Source organism: Ambystoma mexicanum, chromosome 2p (assembly GCF_040938575.1).
Source record: "Ambystoma mexicanum isolate Mex_15411 chromosome 2p, UKY_AmexF1_1, whole genome shotgun sequence".
NCBI classification, from domain to species: Eukaryota; Metazoa; Chordata; class Amphibia; order Caudata; family Ambystomatidae; genus Ambystoma; species Ambystoma mexicanum.
This window is the reverse complement of record NC_090923.1, coordinates 275,584,911-275,611,338: the sequence shown is the minus strand read 5'-3', so window position 1 is coordinate 275,611,338 and position 26,428 is coordinate 275,584,911. Positions and strand designations below refer to the sequence as shown.

The window sequence follows — 26,428 nt, the reverse complement described above, 5'->3', positions numbered from 1 at the left end:
CAAACAAGAGGAGGAGGATTCATCCAGCCCCGCCTGGTGAGCCCTCACGGCCCTCTCAGCCTTTGTCTCCTTCCCCGATCCTGAGGGATGACACTGGAATAGATACGGCCACGACGGGGACGGATGATGACGGTAGTGACGACGGGACGGATCTCCCGTCGCCGATTCCTTGGGCTTCCCCGCCCGACGAAATTTTCACGCCATGATTGCCAGGGCGTCCGAGCTTTTCCAGCTCTGCCCCGAAGAGAAGGAAGGAAGGCTTCCTCTACCAGCGGCGCAAGGCCAAGAAGAAGACTGTCCTCGCGGTGCCGTTGCTGGATGACATTTGGGACGAGGGACTTGCTCTCCTTAAGAACCCGTCCACGACGCCTGACAAGAGGGACCGGTACGAGAAAAGTACCGGGTCCCCGACGCCGCCCTGTTGTGCCTTAGGGCGCAACCGAACCCGGATTCGGTCATCTCGGCAGCGGCGAAGAAGAAAGCGGGGGGGCTTCGACTTCTACTTCCCCGCCGGACGGCGAGGGAAAGAAACTGGATGCAATGGGACGACGAGTCACTTCGGTGGCGACGACGATTAAGGCGCCCATCGCCCTGGCGATCGTGGCCCGCTACGACAGGGAATTGTGGTACAAGATCGCCCCCTTGTTGGACTTCCTACCGGACGACAAGAGGGCGGAGGCCCTGGCGATCTTGCAGGAATGCGACGTGGCGTCAGACCACGCCATAACGGTGGCCACGGACATTGCCGACACCAGTTTCTGCCAGTTGGGCAACGGCGTTTGCCTTAGACGGCGGGGGTGCCAAGACTTGCAAGCCAAGGTTTTGGACATGCCCTTCGACGGGACCAATCTGTTTGGGAAGACAGTGGATGAGTCCCTCCAAGCCCTCAAGACCGACACAGAGACGGCTCGGGCCCTAGGAGTTCTTCAGCAACGACGGCCGTCCTTTCAGAACTCCGGGGGCAAGCAAGGTTCCTCCAAGGGATTCGGCAGTGGCTCCTCTACGTACCGCCAGTAGGCCCGATCCTTGTCGCAAGAAGCCTACAGGGGACGAGGCAAGTCTTGGGGATCTTGCCGTTGTCACCAGGGAGGCCAAGGCGGCAAGGCGGCCTCCAAGCAGGACTGAACCGGCCGTTGCGTCGGGCCCCCACCGAAGCACCCCGGTGGGAGATCGGCTGACAAAGTTAGCCAGCTTGTGGGAGTCCATCTCCACCGACCGTTGGGTGCTGGATGCCTTGGCCCAGGGGCACGCCCTCGAATTTCTAAAGAAGTGCCCCCCCATTCCACCCGTGGCCAGTAAGGAAAACCATGTCCCTCAACTACTGTTGGAGGTAAGGGCGATGCTCAAGAAAGGTGCCATCGAGCTCGTCCCGAAGAGGCTCCGGGGCTCTGGAGTTTACTAAAGATACTTCCTTGTAAAAAGAAGACAGGAGGATGGCACCCCATTCTGGACCTGCGTCGACTAAACGCATCAAGGCACAAGTTCCGGATGGTTACCCTCCAGCACGTGCTGGGACAGCTGGAGGAAGGCGACGTCCTGTTGTCGTTGGATTTGGAGGATGCGTACTTCCACATCCCCATTCTGAAAGGACACCAAAAGTTCCTCAGGTTCGTAGTCCAAGGACGGCACACCCAGTTCAAGGCCCTCCCGTTCAGACTGAAGTCGGCGCCCAGGGTATTCACCAAGTGCCTAGCACCGGTGGCGACGTGGCTGCGCCTGCAGGGGATCCACGTCTACCCCTACCTGCGCGATTGGCTCATCCGAGCAAGGACAAGGGAGCTCACCATAGAACACACAGCGAAGACCGTCCAGCTGCTCACGGACCTTGGATTCTCCGTCAACTTCCCCAAATCCCACCTGGTCCCGTCGCAGGTCGCACTGTTTCTGGGAGCCAAGCTCGATACAGTGGCACGACTGTCCTTGCCATCGGAGTAAAGGACAAAGGCCATCCTTGGCAAGGTGCTGCGTCTACTGGCCACGGACGTGGCCACGGACGGGTCCATCAAGTCCCTCTTCAGGATGATGTCCTCATGTATTTTTCTCGTGCGCCTGTGCAGGCTTCGGATGCGTCCTCTACAGGAGTTTCTCGACGCCAGCTGGATCCAAGTGGCGGGCAGCTTCGAGGACAGGATCCCTCTCAACGAGACTTTCTGACAAGCGATCCGGTGGTGGGGCACCCGTGCTCATCTGACGGCGGGCACGGACTTTCAGACCCCGACTCACCCGGTGACGGTGACTACGTATGCCTCCCTGGAGGGGTGGGGAGCGCACACCGGAGATCTTCACGCGAGAGGCCTTTGGCTCCCAGAGGAGAAGCCGCTCCACATCAACGTCCTAGAGCTCCGTGCAGTGTTCTGGGCCCTCAGGTCCTTTCTCCCGTCCCTTGAGGGCAAGGTGGTGAGGATCTTCACTGGCAACACCACCACAATGTTTTACATCCAAAAGCAGGGAGGAACCAGATCCCCAGCTGTCCAAGGAAGTCAAGAACCTGTGGCATTGGGCCGTCGCACAGGGGATGTTTCTGGTACCCTTTCAACTGGCAGGGATAAAGAACACCATCGCCGACTCACTCCGCAGGGAGCTGCGCTCGTGCCACGAGTGGGAACTGCATCAGGATCAAGTGGATCAACTCTTCCAGCGATGGGGCAAACCCCAGATCGACCTGTTTGCGACGGCGATGAACTAGTGCCAGAGGTTCGCCAGCAGGTTTTCCCAGCCGAGGAGCATGGGCGATGCTTTCTCATTCTCCTGCGACGGCCTGTTCTATATGCGTTGTTGCCGTTGCTGCTCCGACTCATCAACCAGGTCAAGAGGTCCTAGTGCAGGATGATCCTCGTCGCACCGGCGTGGCCGAGACAGATCTGGTTCCCGGACCTTATGGACTTGTCAGCGTCCCCACCAGTCAAGCTGCCGATTGACGCGGATCTTCTCTCCAGAGAAGGAGGTGCCATCCTTCATCACGACCCGGAGTCGCTGAACTTGTAGGCCTGGCTCCTGCAGCACTAGAGTTTGGAGGGTACGATATCCCGGCTGACTCCAGAGAAGTTCTTGCAAAAGCCAGGGCGTCCTCAACTCTCAAGTGCTACGGACACAAGTGGAAGAGGTTCTCTGTCTGGTGCAGTGCACAGAAGATGAACCCGCTACGGATTACGGCCCCTCAAGTGCTGCCATACCTACTGTCCCTGGCCAAGGCTGGACTAGCTTATGCCTCCATCAAGATACATCTGGCTGCGATCTCCCGATATACCAGAACTACAGGACGGGCGTCTTTGTGGTCTCATCATCTGGTGAAGGAATTTATGAAGGGACTGCTCCGATCGTTCCTGCCGGCGAAGGCCCCTGCCCCGGCGTGGGAGCTCAATGTGGTGCAGATCAGGGTCATGGGTACGTCATTAGAGCCGCTGCATTCGGCGCCATTGAAGTTCCCGTCGTGGAAAACAGCATTTCTTGTGGCCATCACCTCCGCACGATGAGTGGGAGAGATCGAGGCCCTTTCCTGCAAGCCTCCATACTTGACTTTTCACGACACGAGGGTGGTGCTGAGGACGCACCCCTCCTTTATGCCCAAGGTGCCGTCGGACTTCCACCTCAATGAGCACTTGGTGTTACCAGTTTTCTACTCATCACCTTCGTCGCCGGCCGAGAGGACTTTGCACTCGCTGGATGTAGCTAGAGCGCTGAAGTTCTACGTGGACTGCACAAAGAGTTTTCGGAAGACGTCACAGCTGTTTGTAAACTTTGGACCTGTGAACCAAGGGAAGGCTCTCTCGAAGGCTTCCATTTCCAGATGGCTCTCCGGCTGCATCATGCACTGTCACTGGTTGGCAAACCGACCGCTGCCCGGCCGTCCGAGAGCCCATTCGACCAGAGCGATCGCTGCTACCACGGCGTTCCTGTCTGGTGTGCCCCTGCTGGACATCTGTAGGGCTGCTACGTGGAGGTTGACGCACACCTTCACGAGATTCTACTGCGTCGATCGGGACTCCAGGGAGGAGTCCAGGGTCGGCCAAGCAGTGCTGCGCAACCTGTTCGCCTGAAGGTGGGCCTGGTGAGGAGGTAAGAGTTGCTTAATGTTGAGTTATGTAATGCTTAATGTTGAGCCTTTGCCACTTCCCGTGGTTGTGCATGTGTGTACTGCTATGTATTCTTATATTCATGAGCATGTGAATCCATGCCAGACCCCATGCTGGAGAAGGAACAAGTTACTTACAGGTAAGTAAGTAAGTAAAGGAACATGCCCCAGGCAAACCCTCCTGCCCACCAAATAGTACATAATTTTTTTCTCTTTTCTGTCTGTAAGGAGACAAACATGGCTTATAATTGACTGAGCAATTAGAAAGATAAGGGATACTTCAGCCTGCAGTGTACATATTATACATTATTATTTCTATTCACTTTGGAGCAAATACTGTAGTTCAATGCACTATATATAAGTGCAGCTTTTTGTGTGGCGTACATTTAACAGAACTATTTCTAAGCAATCTCAATTCCGGCACCTAAAGGCAATTAGGTCAAGTGATTTACCAAGGATTGCATATGTTAGTTACGTGTGTAAGCCAGGTTTTCTGGTAGCACAGTTTGCAATGTTTCCACGTTTCAGAGTGTACATGCTCCCACTGCATTATGTGTGCACTAACATGAAATTCCTGGTATTGTCCAAGTAGATGATTGCATTTGGATTTTTCAACTGTAACTGGGTGTCAGGATTTCTGTAATTAACTCTGTGAATGTAACTGAGGGTAGGGTGATTCCTGGCTCAGTTCCGGTTGGGATCTTCTTTCACTCGAGCTGAACCAGGCATTTGGCTCTAAACCGGCTCCCCCACCTCTACTAGTAACCTTAACTTTCCTGAAAGGGTTTTTATTTTACTGATGTCCTCTTCTTTTATTTTTAGTGTTTCCGTGTTTGTTTATTATCCATGTAAGGTTGCATGGGCCTATCGGTGGTGTTGTCTTTTCTGCACATGAGGAATGTGTTTATTTGTGCCTGATGTCTGTGGTTGTTGTGCTCCCTGTTATTTTGCCTGGATAATGTGTTCCATTTTCTCAGATACTCAGGCCCCTATTCTGAATTTGGCGCAGTGAAGGTAAACCGCACGATTCACTGCACCAAAAGAGGACGCCCAGGTTCCACTAGTATTCTCAAGTGGGCCTGGGCCTCCTCGTAGAGTACGACCGTGCACTGTGTGGATTACGCCTGTTTTTAGTTGTAACGGACGCAATCCAAACTCGGCAGCATTTTTGTAAAATAACGACATATTCGTTATTTTACAAAAATGCTGCCGAGGACACAGGTGTGTATGAACACGTTCCTATACACAAAGTGAGCAGCTTCAACATTGCAGGATGTTGAAGCTGCTTACCTTGGTATATAGGAAAGTGTTCATATAAACCTGTGTGGTGTATATGAACACTTTCATTTACAGCAAAGCGAGCAGCTTCGACGTTGAAGCTGCTCGCTTTGGTGTACATGAAAGTGTTCATATACATCGCACGGGTGTATATGAACACTTTAATTTACACCAAAGCGATCCGTTTCAACGTTGAAGCTGCTCGCTTTGGTGTAATTGAAAGTGTTCACATACACCCGTGCGATGTATATGACCACTTTCATTTACACCAAAGCAAGTGGCTTCAATGTTGCAGGATGTAACAATGGAACGGCTCGCTTTGGTGTAAATGAAAGTGTTTGCTGCTCGCTTTGAACACTTTCATTTACGCCAATGTGAGCAGCTTCAACATTGCAGGATGTTGAAGCTGCTTACTTTGGTGTATATGAAAGTGTTCATATACACTCGTGTGGTTTTACATGAACACTTTCCTGTACACCAAATTAAGCAGCAACGTTGAAGCTGCTTGCTTTGGTGTGTAGGAAAGTGTTCATATACAAAACACAGGTGTATATGAATACTTAGATTTACACCAAACCAGGCTTCTTGTGGCATTCCTCCAGCCTAATGCCACCAAAAGGGTACCGTATATTTGTGCTATTTTAGCGCACATATTAAACTGGACGAGTGCCACAAGAATACCCTTCCAAAAAGCCATATTACACATGTGACGGTTGCTAGGTTGGTTTCCAACCCATCATATCAACCGCCACATGTATTCCGAAAGTGCTGCATACTTTGGAAGTATGCGCCACCTTCAGAATAGGTCTTAAGTACCGCAAAGGCTGTAAAGCCTTTTAACGTCCTTTTCAGTACTTAACACCTAGATGAGACACCCAGCAAGCAGAAACGTGTTCTTGTTCGGGGGAAGATTGCTATGCATTTTGGCGCTCGGCTGCCTTTGTAGGTGGGATCAGAATGATTTGCAAATGAGTATCCTGTTCTTTCAAAGACACTGAGAGCAAAATCATCCTTCAGTATACAGACTACACACAATATACAATTTACATATCAAAAAGAATCTAAAATCCGAAGGCAAATTAAGGTTTCAGTAATGATTTTTACTTTATGTGGCTTTGTCAATGCATGTGTTTGAATATTTAAATTGTATTCCCATTTTAAAGAAAATTGTTAACCTCATGTAATGTTAAAAAAACAAACATTTATTGGTTGATTATGATATTTATTCGCTTTTGTCCATCTTACATCTATTTTTGCCTCAACTCGTTTTGTGCACTCTTTTATTTTTTCTTATATTCCCCCATTGGTCCAGAAATATAAACTGACATAGTACTTTATGAATTGACAACCGGCCCCCTTTGTTTTGAACAGGCTGAGCACCACTGGCTACTCTTCCCATGAAAAGCAACATTCTGGATATGATGGGCTGGCCTGTGCTGTACTGTCTCCTGGCATGTCTTCCTACATTTGCAACAGCAGATTTTGTGGCTGTGGAGGCTCATCAAGTTCCGGTAAGCTCTCAGTATATAACCACCAGTATTTCAATACCTGTCCCCACTACCTGGCTGATGCAATCTCTTGCTATTCACTCTCTGTTCCCTGTCCTCTCATATCTGTGCCTGATGTAGCTGCCTCCCACTAATCGCTCCTCACCACTGGACCTCTCTGCCACTGACATCAAGTACATTCCTCTTATATCAGGTTTCAAGACTGCCCTTAAGAAGCACTTTCTTTCCATGGATGGAGCATGTATGCTCTATAATAGTACACCATGCCATGATCCTACTCACCTGTACCTAGATCTTAATACTGCAATTTGTAATCTTGCAGCATATGTTTAAAACAATCCAATACAAATCTTTTAATATGTATGTCTATAATTATTATATATCAATCCCATCCACGCTTGCTGTCTCACAGGGGTCAATTCCTAAAAATTAAAGTGGGGGACTCATCAACAAATGCAATGGGATGTGATGTCGCTAGAAATGAGCATATCAGGGTGAAATATGCACATTTCATTAAATTGGCTAAGCCTAATCAAGCAACTTGCGCAGAACGAATGGCGTTTGCCTTTCATAAAATCAACACACACAGAAAACCAAGAGAGGATATTTTCTTCAAATAGTGATTTTGAAAATGTTAAAAGGTGTGCATGTTTTAAAATCCAAGATCTAATAGAAATGTTTTCCCTGTGACTTGCAGTACCGAAATGGGACATGTCACCTTTTAGTTGTTATTTTTCTTCAGGTTATATAGTGAAGTGTCTGGCCTACAAATCTGACTACTGTGGTTTGGTCCCCGAGGTCGTCTTTAATTGATACATTCAATGTTTCTCATTTTGGCTGGGGGGGACTAAGTCCACCCTCTGAATAAATTGAGTAGACTCCATCCCCCCGCGTGTGTCCTCGACTTGAGCTCTGCTTTCCCAGCACTTCCCTACTTCACTTGGTTAATGTATCTGCCCTTAATCACACTTTGTTAGGGAGAATTCTCCAGAGTCGCTAATTTGCCTTACCTACTGAGTCCCTCAGCAGCTTTGCTGGATTTCTAGGGTAAATTTCTTTCACCTGGTAAGAGTGTGAGCCTTTTTTCCCCACTCCTAAATGTGTTTTGCTGTGTGTGTTTAACATTGTTTGTGTTCATAGACTGTGGAGCCTCACTTACTCCATAGGCATCATGCTTTTGATGTGTGTTAAACAGCACCCTCAGTGCAGTGACACAGGGCTGTCTTTTAGACTTCCCAACTCAGACTCCATTTTCTGGGACTGACTACTGTCTCCCAGAACATGTAAAGTAGCCATTGACTTTTAGTCTTTTAAATCCACAAACCCAGTGCAAACTATCTTACATAGAGTACTGGAAAGGGTTAATACTTATCCCTTTTTGTCTGTTTCTCTTGGAGCACTGTTTCGCTCCCTTTTCATCAAGACTTGGCTGGTGGCAAGTGGTAACTACCCTATTTTTCCTACCGTGGTTATCTTAAATAACCTTGGTATTGTTTTAGGCTATCTTGGTAGCCTCGAACTTAAACCCGCTAGACCATATATGTTTTTATACGGTTCCGGCTGGGTTTATTCGCCATTTCTTTTTGAAAATGTATTTCTCGTATTTTACTCCGCACGCCAAACCAGGTTTGGTTCCTTTGTTCACTGTATTTTCGCGGGCTTCTACACAGAAGCCCTCCTTAGGCGCTTGAAAGTCTGGGTAGGCAGGATGTGAGGGAGTGGTTTTAGGACCTCTGCCATGGGTTCCCTTAGCAACCCAAGTCACACTCCTGTTTGATTGGCTAGGTGAGTGTCCTGGCGGGACAGCCACCCTGCTGTGTGATTGACAGCCAGGCTGTGTGAATGGGGGAAAAACTGCATAAAAAGCAGGTTTCTGGGTCTGGAAAGGCAGAGTCGCCACTGGAACGAAAGAACCGACGAGGAGCTGACAGAAGAGGACCCCTACAACGACTGACCTGCCCGGTGAAGCCCTGCTGCCGGTCTGAATCTTCTGGCTCCAACGACAGAGAAGATCTACCAGGAATCCTCTTCACTGAGCTGGTGGGACCAACCAGTTCGCCCAAACTGCAAGCCAGGACTCCATCCTCCAATTGAATTTGCTGTACAGAGCTACAGTGAACCGGATAGCCAGGAAGGTTGGACCCTGCTTGGGTTTTAAGGAGCGCACCTTTTATTTGTTGCTTTGCTCTGCTGCTGGTTTCTTCCCTGGGCAGTGCAGGACCCCTCCAGTCTTCCTACTTCATGTCAGTCCGACAGTTGCTTCAGGAACCATGAGCCTGCAGGAACTGCCAGGAACGTCCACCTCAGCTACAGCTTCTTCTCCGTTTAAAGGTACTGTGCAAATCCGGTTGTTTCGTCCAGCTGCGCTGAAGATGTGTGAAACCTTTCATCTATCCTATCTATCCTATCTATCCTATCTATCCTATCTATCTATCCTATCTATCCTATCTATCCTATCTATCTAATCTATCCTATCTATCCTATCTATCCTATCTATCCTATCTATCCTATCTATACACACACACACACACTTTTGAACGTGTGGTACCATCCATCCTTATGGGGACTTACTACATTATTCTTATTTGGGATGGAATGCATAATGAGCAAATGAAAATATGCTTAATTTATAGTACTTAGTATACAATTATATTTTATATATGAGTACCTGAAGTCCTGAATTTTATGCACCACAACAGATGAATTAAGATGGTTTTGCATTTGCCAGATGTTTAATTTGCATGTGAAACTTAAAAGCAGTTTGATCTGGCAGTAAACTCTATTATACACACCAAAATACTTCCAGGAAAGAGAACAGTGGGACAGGAGATACCATGATTGACCCAGGATTACACTTTGTGATAAAAAAGGAAGCAGGATTTCCAATTCAAGTTTCATTCTTCCAGAGGCACCATCTTCCCTATTTAGACATCTCTTTAGGAATGGTGAAATGTTATCTAATTTTGGATCATGTTTAATATTAGTGAAGTTAGCTTTCCAATAGAGATCATGTTTGATTATGGTCAATTTAAATTCTCCACAGCTATTCTGAGTAATAATCATGATAAGGTCCCCACAGAGATGGTGTGTGATTATGATACCACTAAAGTCCCCACAGAGATGGTGTGTGATTACAATGATGTTAATGTCCCCAGAAAGATGGTGTGTGATAAGAGAAAATGTTATTAAAGACACACAGAGGCCATGCAGAGGTCACCAAAAGATGGGAACTCAATCATTTCAGTCTAGTATTAAACTCCCCAACGTTTGTCCTCATTTCTCATCTCCTATTCCCCACCTAAAATACTTACCTCTCCTTTGTCTACTGCTTTACACTGCACAAATATATCCACCTTATGCATATTAATATCACATGAACCAGATGGAGGCATGCCAAAGCTCTCACCTCTATCTAGTTCACTCACCCCCTAATCCCATGGCTAACACAGCATACTAGCACTCTCATTTAATAGCCCTTGGGCTCTCACCTCCATATAAATGAGAAATCCAAGTGCCACTTTCACAAACCACACAGAATCATACCAGCATTGGGCACTGAGGTATGTCGAGCCTCCACTTGTCAACACTGTTGGCTTTGCTGACGACTCCCCATCTAACCCACTAAAACATCAACACCAGTTTCCTCTATTAGAACCATGTGCAATAAAATCCCCAAAATGTTGAAGCTTCTCTATTAATGACCTTTCATTTTATTGGCTGTATGTGATAGTGATGTTGAAGTCCTCAAATAGATGGTGTTTGAATGTAATGTTAAAATCCTCACAGAGATGGTGTTTGATTGTAATGATTTCAATGGCCCCACACAGATGGCGTATGTATATTCATATTTGTAAGTCTCCACAAAGACGGTGTACAATGATAATCACATTAACGTCCTTTACAGAGATGGCATATGATAACAGTGATGATTTTGCCCCCATGGAGATGGCATGTGGGTACAATGATTTTAAGTTTGTTACAGAGATGTGTGATAAAGGTGATGATTTAAGTCCCCAGTGAGATAGGGTGTATCATAAAGGAGTGTGAAGACCCCACAGAGATGGTATGTGATGATGATAATGATTAAGTCCCCACAAAGATGGTGTGCGATTAAAAATAGATTGAAGTATACTGAATATACTGATCTTTAAGTCCCAATAGAGATTGTATGCCATAATACTGGTTTCAGGTCCTCACAGAGGTGGTGTGTATGAATAATCATGTTAAAACCCCTATATGTATTATCATAATCATAAAGTACCCATAGATATGGTGTTTAATGTTGGTGATGGTGAAGTACCAAAAGAGATTGTATGTCATGATAATCATATCCATATCCTCGCAATGATGGTGTGTGCTGATTATGTTAGTCCCCACAGAGCTGGTGTGTGTTAATAATAATAAAGTCCCCACAGTAATGGTATGTGATCAAAGTCCCGAGAGAGATAGTAGGCTTCATTACAAGTTTAGCGGTCCGGAAATGAGGGTGCCAGTAGCAACGTACCGGCACCCTTTCCGTACTGCCAAATGACGAGAATGCCAGTAGGGGCAATGGAACTCCCAACAGGCCCAACCTGCCAGGTTTTCAGGTCGCTATCGGTTTGTCTCTCAATGAAGCGCTGGCACCGTTAGCAACGTTGTTACAGGGTTGCTGGTAAACCGCTGCCTACCGGCAGGTTTAAACCACAACCCCATAATGTGGGCTAGTGTGTGGTTATCTTCATGTTAAAGTCCCCAGAGAGATGGTGTGTGATCATCTTGATGTTAAAGTCCCAAAGAGATTGTGTTTGATGTTGGTGATGCTGAAGTACCAATTTATATTGTATGTCATGATACTAATGTCCAGGTCCTCAAAGAGATGGTGTTTGATGTACATGTTATAGTTCCCACATCGATGGTATGTGATAATGATATCAATGTGCCCACAGATGTGTGTGATGTTGGTGGTGATAAAGTCCCAATAGAGGTTATGTGTCATGACACTGATTTTAAGTTTCCCACAAAGATGGTGTGTAAGAATAAGAGTAAAGTCCCCACAGTGATGCTGTTTGATAATGATGATTTTAAAGTCTCCCTTAAAGATAGTGTGTTACAAATAGGACACATAATTGGTGTTCATAGAATTGTCTCCATAGAATTGCAGTTGTGTGTGTGGACAAGGGTTTTGATGATGATGTTAAAATCCACACAAGTATGTTTTGTCTTGATTATGTTGCAGTCCCAACAGAGATGTTTGGTAATAAGGATGTTTGGTAATAAGGATGCTGAACTCGCTACAATGATTCTTTATGATGACCATGGTGTTACAGTCCCCATAGGGATGGTATGTGATTATGATGATGTCAAGGTCACCACAGAGATGGTTTGTCTGCCCTCTAAGAGTCAGTGTGTGTGTGAAAATGGCAATGTTGATGGCCCCCAGAGAAATTGTATGTGATAATAAGGACGTTAAAATCACCATTGTCATTGTGTGTGATATTGAAGCCCCTCCGAGATATGTGATGGTAATTGTGATCAGGTCCTCAAACGACCAGTGTGTGATAATGGTAATGTCAACATCATTACAAACTTGGTGTTTTTAATATAGTAAAATAAATTCTAATGTATCTGCATTGATAGCTTGTAATTTATCTTGATATTACACCTTCAAAAGAGAACTTTGGAGAGATAAGGAGTTTTGTGTCACCAGAGGTGAGGTGCTTAATGATGGGAAAGAGAGAACAATGTAGTAGAAATAAATATTCAATGATCCACGGTCATCAAATGAGCAAGTAAACCATCTCTACTACAGCATGTAGACCACACCATTACATCACTTGTTTAATGTTAGTTACATTTTCAAAATGGATATTATGCCATATTAGGGATGTCAAATGTATGTTATGTAGCCTAGTATTACGCACAAAGAGATAGCGCCCACAACTTGAATCAAACAAAGCTTATTTACATAACCAAAAATAAGGAAAACGGCATAAAGGTTAAATCTCTTGAATCGTAGTCTCAGACTTAAGAGCTTCCCTGCACACTTCTTCACCTACCACGGGTCAATCCCATTGTTTACTGATTCGGCTTTAACGGGGATCACGCATTCTGCCGGCAGGCAATTCTGTTCTCGGATCTTCTGTCTGTAATTGCTGCCCAAGGAAATGGGAACAGATGGTGTGTCTCAGATGTGGTCAATGAACGCTGGTTTGGCGCACTTCCCCGATGACCGGACGATTTCTCCTGCCCCTATTTGCTCCTGTGATTGTCCTTTACATCCTGATAATTGTGCCATGCTCTCATTCCTCCTTTCACCATGGGGTTAACCCCTTCAGACCAGGCTTTTGCTTTGCCCCCTACCTTGGGCCAAGATCGCCCACTCTGTCCTTCCTAGGCTATGTAACTAAGGCCTTTCTTAGATCTTTCAATGTTTCACTTCTGCCTCCTCCAGATCATTAACTCCTTCCTCCACCTCCTGTTCACCTTCAACCACTTCCTGCCCTTCACGTTCAACCACTTCTTGCTTTTCATCTTCAATCACTTACTTTTGCTCAACTCCAGCCATCTCATGCCTTACACCTCTGCCGACCTCCTGCTGCTCACCTCCAGACAACTGTTGCTGTTCACATTCAACCTCTGCCTTCTTTTCACTTCCAGCCATACATGCAGTTCTTTTTCCTCCCTTAGTGGCTAGACCTTTCCTTCTCCATCTCCTCCAGTTTTTCCAACTTTACCCACAACTTTCAATATTTGCCAATTTGCCCCAACTACCTAACACAATCCTCTTCTTCAAACACCCACACCCGCTGACTGATCAACTGGCTTTTTGTGTCCCTGTGACAGCTTTCCTTAAACTGGCCATTTTCCAGGGGTGCTCACTTGTGTAGATAAATGGCTGAAGCCCAGTGATTGGGTGTTGTTCAATGATTGACCTGAGTCAAATCAGGGAACTGAGAGATTGGGCAAAGTTTGTATATCAAAAACTCCCATTTTGAATTTCAAACCCTCTCTCTTTGTGTGCCACCCTGCAGATGTCCTGGATTTGTCTGTTCTCCAGAGACCAGGTTCATTAACAGTAGACGGGCAATCAATGGCAAAAAATGACAACATAGATGCATGGCACCGGTTTCCAGTGAGCTTGTGGCAACATGGTGTTGCAGGGAGCCAAGTCTGGGGCCACTTGAGTAAACAAGCTTGCTGCACAGATGAGAATTGCAGCATTTGTATGTTTCCATTATCGGTCTGCAAACTGAGTTCATAGTGTCAGGGCCTTGTGGTCCATCATGTATTTCCCGGGTGACTATGCCAGAGCCTATAGTGTACAGTGGTGCTTGGGGCAACATCTAGGAGCGCCTTCCCATATGGATATCTCCACCATGTGAGACAGGCCTGGTCTCATGAGAGAAACACAGACACAATGATTCAAGTTTATGAAAACCTTTATTTGATAAAGAAACAGGTTTGGAGACAGCCTAACTTGCCCTACGTCTATAATGGGAGTAGTCTCGACCATCAACCAAAAATATAAGTCCAAAATCAGTCCAGTTAGTCAAAACAAAAGTGTCTGTGTGAAACCTATGATTGCCCTCACACTGTCTAATACAATAATGTACACAGAATTGGACTAAATAAAAAGGGTGCTTCAAAGTAAAGGTCAGGATAGTATTGGAGCTGGTCGACAGCTCCCTTCCCCAAGTCTTGAGCCACTTGGGGTTCAGCATGCGTTCCTCGGCTTTCAAAGGCACTGTATAAAGTTATTTTTACAAAGTTCAGTCTGGTTGCACAAGTTCATTTAGGTAACAATTCCTCTGTCACCTCTCCTCAGAGTCTACTACCTGTCATTAGTTCAAAAGACTTTCACAACAGGTTGATGTATTGGTGTACAAGAGCCCTTCGACAACGCCCAGTATTCCTCAGCCCCAGGCAGGACCACTGTGACACCTTGGCTCTCCTGACACCTTGGCTCTCCTCACAGTTATTCAACAGTTCAACGTATCAGAGACTGTCGATGAACACACAGTAATTTCGGCCCTGTGTGGGACCACTCTGATACCTAGGGCTCTGTTTCAGCTTTCTCTTCTCATCATGCCCCGGCATCTTTTTGCAGTTAATCTTGACTTACTTTCATCAGCTTGCCCCCATCACCTTTTTACAGTTCACCTTCAGCTTTTCTCAATATTGTCCCCCTGGCACCTTTTATAATTCACCACCAAGCTTTTACGGGGTCTCGGTGTGCCGTTTCCCTGAAGCATATCCTCCTTCACCTGCTTTCATATTCACTCTCCCTGTGAACTTCACTACCGTACAAAATGGCTCTATTCACTAGAGCTCCTTTCAACACGTATTAATGTACATGCAAACATTTGCTACTTTGTTTCTCTCCTTGTCAACTTTCACAATGGAGAATCAAAGCTTTCCTTTTCAGCGCGCTTCCCATCCTACGCTCGTCCTTGTAATTATCTTACTACTTGTAAAATATTATTCCTCCACTTTGCTGCTATCATCAACTGGGATCCCCTTTGGCTTTGAATTCACTGGTTGTGATTTCTTTAACAACACTGTTATGATATGATATGATATGGCATTTGTAACGCGCCTATACACAAGTGTTTTAATTCGCGACGAGGCAGGGAGGGGGGGAACAAGGGGAAGACAGACAACGATCCTACTAGGCCAGGTGTCATTCAGATCGCGCAAGTGCAGGGGTACGGGGAAGGGAAGAAGTGCAAGGGGAAGGGGAGGGGGAAGTGCAGTACAAAGTAAGTAGAATAAAAATAAATAAATGGGGCCAGCTGGTGGCAAGTGCAAGGTAAGTGCAGACAAGTGCTGGGAAGGGGGTTCTGTAGGGATACAGAGACAGTCCCGCAGTGCAGGGGTTGCCAGGGAGGCAGTGCAAGTGGAGAGTGGCTGGGCTCAGGACCGAGGTCACTGAGAGTGGCCCAGTTGCAGATTTAGTGCAGTTTCAGTGAAGCATTTAGCAGGGGAAAGGGAAAGGGAAAGGGAGAGGGAGAGGGAGAGATAAAGCAGAATCAAAGAGGAAGGTTTTGAGGTGCTTCCGGAACCGGAGATGGTTCTCCTCAAGTTTCAGGGAGGCAGGAAGGCTGTTCCAGAGGGAGGCCCCTGTCGCGGAGAGAGATCTACCCCCAGCTCGTTGCTTCGAGAAGCGGCTGACCCTGAGGGAGTTGGAGACGGATGAGCGAAGGTCTCGGGAAGGAAGATATTTAGGAAGAGGGAGTTGAAGGTATTTAGGCCCCAGGCCCCAGAAGGCCTTGTGGACAATGCAGAGGGTTTTGAACTTAATCCTCGCAGCCACTGGGAGCCAGTGTAGAGATTTCAGTCCTGGAGAGATACGGTCCCTGGGCTTGAGGCCAAGGACAAGTCTCGCAGTTCTGTTCTGGATGAGTTGCAGAGGGCGGAGAGTGGAGGCAGGCAGATTAAGATAGAGGCTATTACTGTAGTCCAGCTTCGAGAGAACCAGGGCTCGGGAGACAGTGAGCTTCTGGGGGAAGGAGAGGAAGGGAAGAATACCTCTGAGGAGGTGCAGCTGGTAGTGTGACGTCAGATATATGAGGAGAGAAGGAGAGTGTGGAGTCGAAGATGACCCCGAGGTTTTTTGCCTTGCAGGTAGGAGCAGGAAGAGGGCCAAGAGAGGCCGGCCAGAGAGCTGCAGGGAAGGAGGGAGTGGGTGTGCCGATGAGTAGGATCTCAGTCTTACTAGCATTAAGGCAGAGGTCATTGGCAGCACACCATTCCTGGATAGCAGACATACAGTCAGAGATGAGGGAGGGAGAGGAGGAGGCCGAGGGTAGCCTGAAAATGAGCTGGGTATCGTCCGCATAGCACTGAAAGTTGGGGCAGAGGGCGGCGATGTGGTGGGCAAGGAGTGCCAGATACTGGTTGAACAGCCAGGGAGAGAGATTAGATCCCTGGGGAACGCCACAGGTGGAGAAAAAGATGTCAGAGAGGAAGGACCCAAGTTGGACCTGGGAGGGTCGATTGGAAAGGAAAGAGGTCAGCCATGCCAGAGCCTGACCAGTGATACCCAGGTTATCACGGAGACGGTTGAGCAGGATGGCATGGTTGACAGTGTCAAAGGCAGAAGAGAGATCGAGCAGAATGAGAACACACGGAGTGTTGGAGTCGAGGTTCAAGAGCAGGTCCTCACGGATGTTCAGGAGAGCAGTTTCCGTGCTTCTGGCCGCTCTGAAGCCAGATTGATGGTCATGGAGACTATCAACAGCTTCAGCATGGAGGTTAAGCTGGGAGATGGCCAGTTTCTCCAGGAGCTTGCCCAGGAAGGGAGTGATGGAGATTGGGCGATAGTTAGCCGGACAGGAGGGGTCGGCAGAGGGTTTCTTAAGGAGAGGGTGCACAAGGGAGTGCTTGAGGGGGGATGGGAAGACTCCAGAGGCGAAGGAGTGGTTGCAAAAGTCAGCCAGGGCAGGAGCCAGGGAGTCGATGTGGTCCTTGATAGTTTTGGAGGAACAGGGGTGAATCTGTTTAGACGAGACTTTCATAGATCAGACTTGTCTGGAATCCTCGTCAGCAGAAAAAAGGGGAAAGGCAGAGAAGGAGGGAGGAGGGGTGGCTGCAGAAGGGCCAGAGGAAGAGCAGGGAAGAGAGGGTGGGAGGTGATAGGAGGAGAGTGAGGACAGGATGTCCTGAGTTTTAGAGATGAAGTGGGAGGACAGAGCAGTGCAGAGGGCCTGGGAAGGGACAGGAGAGGTAGAGACTGCAGCAGGGTTGGCAAGCTCCTTGCAGATTTTAAAGAGTTCAGCCGAGTTGTCAGATGCCGCAGAGATGCGGGCTTGGATAAGGGCTCTCTTCTTGGTGAGAACAGAGAGACGGTATTGCCTTTGGAGCAGGCGGCAGGCCAGTTTGTCAGAGGATGAACATGAAGCACGCCATTTCCTCTCTGCCACCCTGCACTTGCGTTTTAGGGTGACGAGATCCGAATCAAACCAGGAGTTACATTTGGCTTTGGGCTTGGGTAGCCTGAAAATGAGCTGGGTATCGTCCGCATAGCACTGGAAGTTGGGGCAGAGAGCGGCGATGCGGTGGGCGAGGAGTGCCAGATACTGGTTAAACAGTCAGGGAGAGAGATTAGATCCCTGGGGGACACCACAGGTGGAGAAAAAGATGTCAGAGAGGAAGGACCCCAGTTGGACCTGGGAGTGTCGATTGGAAAGGAAAGAGGTCAGCCACGCCAGAGCCTTGACTGAAGACTTAGTGCTCCTCGCCAGCCCCTCCAACTCTCCTGGGTGGCTTCTCTGCTCCATGATAATGAACACACTTCAACTGACTTCACTCTAAAGAACAGCTGTGCACTTAACCCCCATCTGGCTCCTTGGAGACACGGCCCCCTCACCATGTTTTTGTTAGCCCTTTTACACCATATACTATCAACGCCTCAGCCCTCCATTCTCGTTCAACAGGTCTCAGGTTCTCTTGGCATCCCAGTTCGCTATTCTCTCATACTCTGACTCGTGAACCTTCTCAGGCTTTGCTCGCTCATTCTGTTTCTCAGGCTCACTCCTTCAATGCCCCTGTGGTGTGCTGAAAGTTCTCGGGTGTGTTTGCTCTGTATTTAGTGATTGACTTCACCTGTCCTTGTTAAAGGGGCATTGATAGAAATGAAAAAGTGCCTCTGTTGGATTTTGCTGTGTTTTAGCAGCGCGGGGAGGTTTTGCCAAAGTGAAAGTCTGCCGTCATGTAATAGGTGGGAATGTCGGGTAGTGGGTTATTGGAAAAAAGGGGATACTTTATTTGTGGGGAATCATAAATCTTCCAACCGTTGGTCTTATTCGTTGCCTTACTTGGCTGAGGAGAGGATATCGGTACCTGGGCCTCTTTGTCTGGATAACAATTAGGGGAAAATAAAAGAGGGGATGAGTGTTTAGAATAGCACAGTTAGTTATAGTGTTTTGTGGATTTTCTGGGTCAGTATTTCTTCTCTTTCCTAGGAACATATTTTAGGGGTTTTGTAGGATTAAAATTGGGTACACCGGCATAACCCATAAGTACCTTTGGATATATATCCCTTGTGTTCTCATATATTGGAACATACCATGTCTTGTCCGAGGGTTCCCTACTCTCCTCTCCAAAGGATCCCTCACCCAGGTGATCCTCCCTCACTTGTCTGTCCCCAGGATTAGGATTCAAAAGTGATGGCCCTTCGCTGGTCACCTGAATAAAGGATCCCTAGGATTTGCATGGGAGAAAACTCTCAGGTTTCCCACAACACACATGAACAAGAGAGAAGGGGTACCTCTCCAGAAAAGGGATGCTGATGTCCATTCTTGCTGGCACAAGTTCCTTTCCTTGAATGGAAGGATGGCGCAGAGGCACACCTACTTTCATCAGAATGAAGAGAATAAAGAAACGCACAGTGTTGATATTGGTGTTCTCGTGACAGTGATTTCAAGCCAAAGCCATTCACTGAGAGATGGTCTTCCAGGTGTTCCTGATTACATGTTTTAGGTCATTACAGTTTATTTCTATTATGTTCAGCTCCTACCCATGAGGTCTGTGGCACAGACCCATCTGATATCGAGATGCTCTTTCCATCAGTAGTATTTTCCTCAGGCCATGGAAGTAACTGACCTACAGGGCATCTTTCTAAATCCAGGACGTGGAGCTGAAGCAACTACACATCCCAGGTGACTATTCTCTCCTAAATTCCATGCAAAGGGTGTGTCTTTCCCATACCAGTTTTCTCTACTCACCTTGTTGTCCCATTTTCTCCTCTGCAGCTCTGAGGGATCCAAACGGATTCCATTGGAACAGGGTGTGTCATGTAGTGCTCCTGCCTTGCCTTATGGGAACCCCTGCACCAGGAGTTTACTTCCTTGATTTGTCAGATCTTTTGGGGTTCTAAGAGTGCCTCCTCATGGCTTTTTAGTCTTGCAACAATCTGATCTGGTTCCTGGCACATAGGGGAGCCGGTTTCTCTCACATGTCCTATATGGGTGATCGGCACAGAGAGTGAAGAAGGATGTTCTGTTCAGTTGATGTCTATGGAGCCTGCAGCGTGCCTCACTTAGAAATCTGTGTCTCTGTGATCCAAGTGGGGCACTGAACGCGGGCCTGGAACCTGTACAGTATGGTTGCTTACAAGGACAAAGTGAACTTAAAGAGACGTTGGGTCAATTTTGATCCATGTGTGAATTCCTTACTTTGCGCTGGATACTCAGTGAGGTTCAACAGACATCCCTATAGCCAGGCAGGGGACTAGCACCACAAGGAAGGAACTGTTTGTGATGGCAGTGATTGTAAAGAGCCCACATAGATGATAGGGAAGTTAAGGTCCTCACACAGATAATGTGTGATCATGGTGACATAAAAGGGCCCGATTAATCATGTGTGGTGATGTTGATGCTCTTAGAGATGGTGTGTCATTATACTTTAACGTTGGTCTGCCTAGATGTGGTGTGTGTTGATTGCAGTTTTGAGCAACCACAAAGGTGCATACTCACTGTTGAAACACATGTACCTCAACTGCTTGCTACAATACAGTATAAACCCGCAGCCTAAATCAAGTTTTTAAGCACACTTGTGTGTAGCACTGTCGAAAGGAATTTCATATCAATCCTATATTCCTGTGTTTAACTGCTATTGTAATCACATACAACATCTGATGAAATACAAAGCTTTCCTACAGCAAAAATATAGGACATACTATGCTACAATGCAGTACATGATCACTGCGGAAGAACGCCTGCTTTTCTGAAATGCGGTGTACAGTTAGTGCTCATATACAGAATGCAAACACGGATATACAGAATATGCCAATTGTTAAAATGGAGCACCGACATACAGGGTAAACCCACTTCTATAAAACTGTGCATACCAAATACTGTAATTTAGTACATACCAGTTACTCAAACAAAAAGCAAACCCACTGTTGAAATATGGCAGATATTGATTTCTAAAATGCAGAACATTAAAAATGATGAAATACAGCCGCATCAACTACTCAATAGTGTACACACCACTGAGCTAAACCTACATCGCTTCATGAACTACTGTATTTACCCACTGAGAGTATGACGTTCATACTACAGTCGAAATGCAACATACATTGCTAAACAGGAAAGTAGCCTGATTGCTGGATTGTGAGTGCGCTAGGAGGGCTGTCTCGCTGTCAGCCACCCTCTTTCACTTTTGGTTTGCTTTTTATAACATTGTGGAGAGCGAAAATCATATTTTCTACGGCAATGTAAACAAAGCTTACTTCCTATTGGCTCACCAATGAACCTTATTTGTTTAATTGGTGAATTGAGCGAGAGCCCACCTCCAGACTGAAAAAACGTTCATAAGCAGCTCTCTGCGTGCATTGTTGCGGGAGCATTGGAAGTGCGCTAGGAGCGCTGTCGCGCTGTCCCGCAGAACAGCGGTCAAGGTAAAGGAGGTGGGTCTCTCTTTTTTTTCAACGGACCAAGGTGCAGTGGTTCATAAATTGTACTAAGGTATCCAAGTGCCTACTCATTTTTTTATTTTGTTTTAGCTTTGGTTTTATTAACATTTGTATAAAACAATAACAATGCCCTAAGGGGCAGTTCCGTTACACGCTGTGTATTTTCTAATGACAATCAAGCCTGCCCCCCTCACCCCCTGCCCCCTTACCTAACCCAAACTCACCCCCCCCCCGCCAACTGGGGTTTCTTCAAACTTAAACCCTGGAGATTGTCGATCAATAGTGCACATTAGCGTTGAGACATTCAAGCGAACTTCATCGCCGGTGCTTGAGAACTTGTCCAAAAGTGATTCTCTTAATGATCTGTATTTCATCTGCTTTATGACGGATCATGGGTCCCCCCTCTGCATTTTTCTCCTCCTGTCTTTCCCTTCCCTTCTCAATCTCAAAGCCCCCTCCTCTCCCCTCAGATCTGACACGGCCTTAGTGTTTCAATGTACTTCCCATCCCCATGATTGTCTTACCTCATCCTAGTTTGATCGGAATGTGCTTGAGTCATCGTTAACCATTGCAGTTAATTTGTCCATGAGGAACATATTCTTCAATTTTCTCTGCCAATCCTCTCTAGACGGGGCCACCGTACTCTTCCATTTCTGCGCCAGGGCCATCCTCCCGGCCCTCAGCATTGTCTCCCACATTCTGGGGTATCTATATATGTCTGAGTCCCTCGGGGGGAGGCCTAGTAGCATCGTCAGTGGCTCCTGTGGTAGTACTTCCCCGGTGACCTCTGTAATCCAACCTCTCATGCTCTCCCAATACCTCTGAATCTGTGGACAGTGCCACCACATATGTTCCCTCGTTCCCACCTGACCGCATCCCCTCGGACACTTGGGCGAAACCCCTGGGAAGATCTTCGATAACTTTAGTGGGTCCCTGTGCCATCCCTGTAAGATTTTTAAGTTATGCTCCATGTCCATTGTAAAAAGATTCCCATGGAAGGCTATTTTGAAAATCTTGCTCCACCCTTCATCCGAGAGGACCTCCCCTGCCAAGCCATTCCAGTAATTGCGGAACCCTCTCCTCTCCGTGAGATTGTTGGCATTCAGTATTTTGTACATTTTAGACACCATCCCCTTCCGTGAGTTAGCAGAGTCTAGCATTTTCTCGAAGGGGGTCAGATCTCCTAAGTTTTTGTCCCCATGTCTGATCACAAAGGTTGCCCGTCAGCCTGAGATATTCGAATATAAATATTTTCCCCAGCCCCAGTGCCTCCAACATTTCCTCATATGTCAAGAAGTATCCCTCTCTGAACAATTGACCCACCCATTCCATGCCATTATTAGACCAGGACTGTGCATTCTTGAATCCCCTGCTACCCAGTCTGAGTGTGGGACCCCAGAGTGAAGTTAACGGGGAAGGCCATGTTGTCAAATGGTTGGTTTGAGCCCCCTCTTTCCAAATTGACCAGAGTACCCCTAACGTTGGGTGGTTCTTCAACCTATTCGGGATTGCCTTTCGCTGAGCCCATAGGAGGTCTTGCACCTTAAGAGGGTGAGTTTTCATGTCCTCTATGTAGGTCCAGTAAGTGCCGTTGCCCTCTTTCATGTGTTCTAGAAGAACCCTTAGCTGGGCTGCATAGAAGTATATGCGGAAGTCCGGCAGCCCGAAGCCCCCTTCCTCTCTGGGAGGGTGGGGATGGTCCTCCTAGTCCTCATGGTTTTACCCTGCCAGATAAAGTCTTGCACTGCTTTCTGGAGATCTCGAAAGGTCTGGTCGGGAATACACGTGGGAAGGGGCGTGAAAAGGTAGAGCAGCCTTGGCAGGACATTCATTTTCACCGCCGTCATACGACTGTACCATGACAGGATCATATTACCCCGCTGCCTCATGTCCGTCTTGATTTCGGTCATGGCGGGGTCGTAGTTGGCTGGACTTAGTCTTGCGAGGTCCCTGGTGAGGAGAACACCCAGGTAACGGATGGAATCTTTCACGACGCCAATCCCATTAAACCTAGCCAGAGAGTCCAGCAATGGATCCTGAGCCTGGATAGGGAGCAACATTGATTTTGATTTATTGATTTTCAGCCCCAAGAATTGCCCAAAGGATCCTATCAAGGACAGGAGGGGCGTGGGGGTTTGGGGGGGCGAGTGGTGGGGCTCCACCAGATATGCCAAGAAATCATCTGCAAACAGTGAGTTTGAATGCCACTTCACCCTGTATAATTTCCTTGATGCCCAGGTGGGTCCTCGCCGCTATGGTGAGAGGTTCCATTGTAAGGGCATATATTAGGGGGGGATAGAGGGCATCCCTGTCTCGTGCCCCGCGAGAGGGAGAACAAGGCCAAGAGCTCCCCGTTGACCTTAACCCTTGCTGTTGGGGCCCGTACAATGCGGCTACCCATTTTCTGATACTTTCCCTGAAGCCCATTTCTTTTGGGGAGTAGTGCCATGTGCCTCCATTCAACCGTGTTGAATGCTTTGTCAGAGTCTATTGAAAGCAAGCTTGCGTCAAGCTTCATTTCTTGGGCGTAATGGATCAGGTCTTTTGTTCTCCGGATATTGTCTGATCCCCGACGTCTCCCTATAAAGCCCACCTGCTCCCCATGAACCAGCATTGGCATAATCCCCTCCATCCTCTTCCCAACCACCTTTGCTAGGATTTATTTCGTCTATATTAAGCATTCTGTCAGGTCTTTTCCTTCTTTGGGCCGGACTACTATCATGGGTCCATCATTGTTTCTGGTTGGATTTCCCCCTTGAGGACCGCATTGAACACATTCGCCAGGTGAGAGGCTAAGGTGAAGTGGAACATCTTGTAGAATTTCACCGAAAATCCATCATCCCCCGGCAACGCCCCCCCCCGCTTAATGACCCGCAATACCTCATCCTCCATTATTGTGGCCTCCATACCTTCTGCCACCTCCCTCGCCAGGGCCGGTATCGGGATGGACTTTAGAAATTCCTCAATTTGGGTGTCACCCCCCCCATATTCAGATTTTTATAGCTTTTCATAGTACTGGCAAAAGGCCCCTGCAATGCTCGTGGTGTCATATCCTAATGTCCCCGGTTCAGTTTTTACCGCTTTCACCATCCTGCTTTTCTGGACCTCCCTCAACTTCCATGCCAATATTTTATCTGCCCTATCCTCCTTTTCGTAATATTTTTGTTTAAGCAATTGAAGACTTCTCTCCGTTTTATTTAACAGGAGTTCCTTTAGCTGGACTTCTTCCAGGGTGGCTACCTGGTCCAAGTCAATGGGCCTATCGGGAGATCCCCCCCCACCCGCGGTTGAAGTTTAGCAATTTTTTCTCGCAGGGTCTTTGCCTGGGCTCTCCGCTCTTTTTATTTATTTATTTATTTATTTTGGGCTCCTAATTTAATGAGGACTCCCTGTATGGCCGCCTTAAAGGCGTCCTATAGTGTGTGCACTAACCTCCCCATTGTCATTCAATTCAAAATACTAAACTATGCTATCTAGAACCGTTTTTTCAGTCACCTAGTCTTTCAGCAAGGTGTCATTGCACTTACAACACCCCCTCCAATTATGGCTCCATCCCCCCCATCAAGGTAATCCGGACCAAATTGTGGTCGGACCAAGGGACAGGGTCCACCCTATGGCCGGTAGTGTATGGGAGTAGGGATTCGTCAATGAGGATATAATTGATCCTTGAAAAGAACTTGTGTATTCTAGAATAGTATGTGTATGGGGGGGGGGACACCCGCATTGGGGCTTGGGAGTGAATCTTCCAGGCCCAGGTCCTGGTTGACTTTACGAAATCTTTGTGACATTAGGTCATCTGCCGACGGGTGGCCTGAGGGGCCAGCCTCGTACTATCGGATGCGGGATTCAGGACCATGTTGAAGTCCCAACCCCCCCCCACTGTCACTATGCCTTGCACAAATAATTGGAGCTTATCGCTTACCTCTTCCCAGAAATGCGCCTGGCCTTCATTGGGCTCGTACACCACCACCAATGTCAATGGGGAACACTGGAGAGTACCCCACACCAACAAGTATCGACCTTCCGGGACTTTCAACATTGCCTCCGTGTCAAAGCCCAGATCCCTTGCCAGTAGAATAGCCACTCCCTTTTTTTTTGGCACTGTGTGATGAACATAGGATCTCTCCGATCACCCCCTGCCCCCCCCGCAGGTTGGGTTCTCTCTCCCTTGCCCAGTGTGTCTCCTGCAAGAAGAGCAGATCCAGTTTTGCCCTACGAAATTCCCTGCATAGTAGGGATCTTTTAGTGGGGTTGTTCAAGCCCCTAACATTCAGGGAGCCCATCTCCAGCACGGGCAGACAGTCAGCCATTTTCGAGACTTGCTTTTTCATTGTTCAGCGTCCTCAGAGCACCACTCCATACGTTATCCCCTCGCTCTCCTCTGCCCCCCTCCCACTCTCACCTACTCTCCCCTGGGTGGACTTTGAACATAACCCCAACTGCCCCCACTTCATACCCTCAACCCTGTCAACCCAACCTCCCTCCATCCCCCCTCTACCCCTGTGCCCTGCCGCCCAGCCAGTTAGTTCAACCATTCCTGGTATTTGGCCAGACCACCAACCTGCCCGCCTTCACCAGGCTGCCATTAGATTTACTCTATTCCTTGAGCTCCCTCCCAACACGTGTCAAGCCGCTCCCTCAGTGCACCCATCATACTTGCTGTTCTTAGGGATTGTAGTCCTAAGGTATTTCTGTAATTCCTCATCCCGCAACCAGTAGCAGGCCGGGTTGTCCTGCCCCTCATCCTTCAGGGCTGCTCCGCCCTCTGTCCTTTGTTGGGGGCAGTGTGTTTAGTTTCTTGAATTCCCTGGAGCCTGTCATCCTCCTTCTGTCTCTCGGTCTCTTTGGTCCACTTGCCCCTTCCACCGCCATCCCTGTGGGTCCTCTCTGAGCGCTCGGGTCCTCCACGTAGTGTTGGATTGCTCCCCTTATGTCCTCTTCTGTAACCAGGATTGTTCTCTGCCCCATGTATTCAAATGTCAAGGAGAAGGGGTAGACCCATCTATAGTGCACCCCCTTTTCCCTCAGGCGCTGGGTCAGGGGGCGACACATTCTTCGTTTGGCCAGCGTGTATGCTGAGAGGTCCTGGAAGATTGATATCTTTGCGTTGTTGTACGTAATCTACCGAGCCTTCCTGGCCTCCTCCAGCACCTTTGTTTTTTCTGTATAATC

General features: G+C 47.7%; 1 protein-coding gene across 1 annotated transcript in view; it reads left to right on the top strand.

Annotated features, from left to right (window-relative positions):
- LOC138566371 (inter-alpha-trypsin inhibitor heavy chain H3-like) overlaps positions 1-26,428 on the top strand; it is a 669,737-nt gene that overhangs the window by 57,418 nt on the left and 585,891 nt on the right. Inside the window, exon 2 of the mRNA XM_069643540.1 lies at positions 6,722-6,861. Within this exon, the coding sequence (XP_069499641.1) occupies positions 6,748-6,861 (114 nt within the window). The 5' untranslated portion in view covers positions 6,722-6,747. The remainder of the gene's footprint in view (positions 1-6,721; positions 6,862-26,428) is intronic.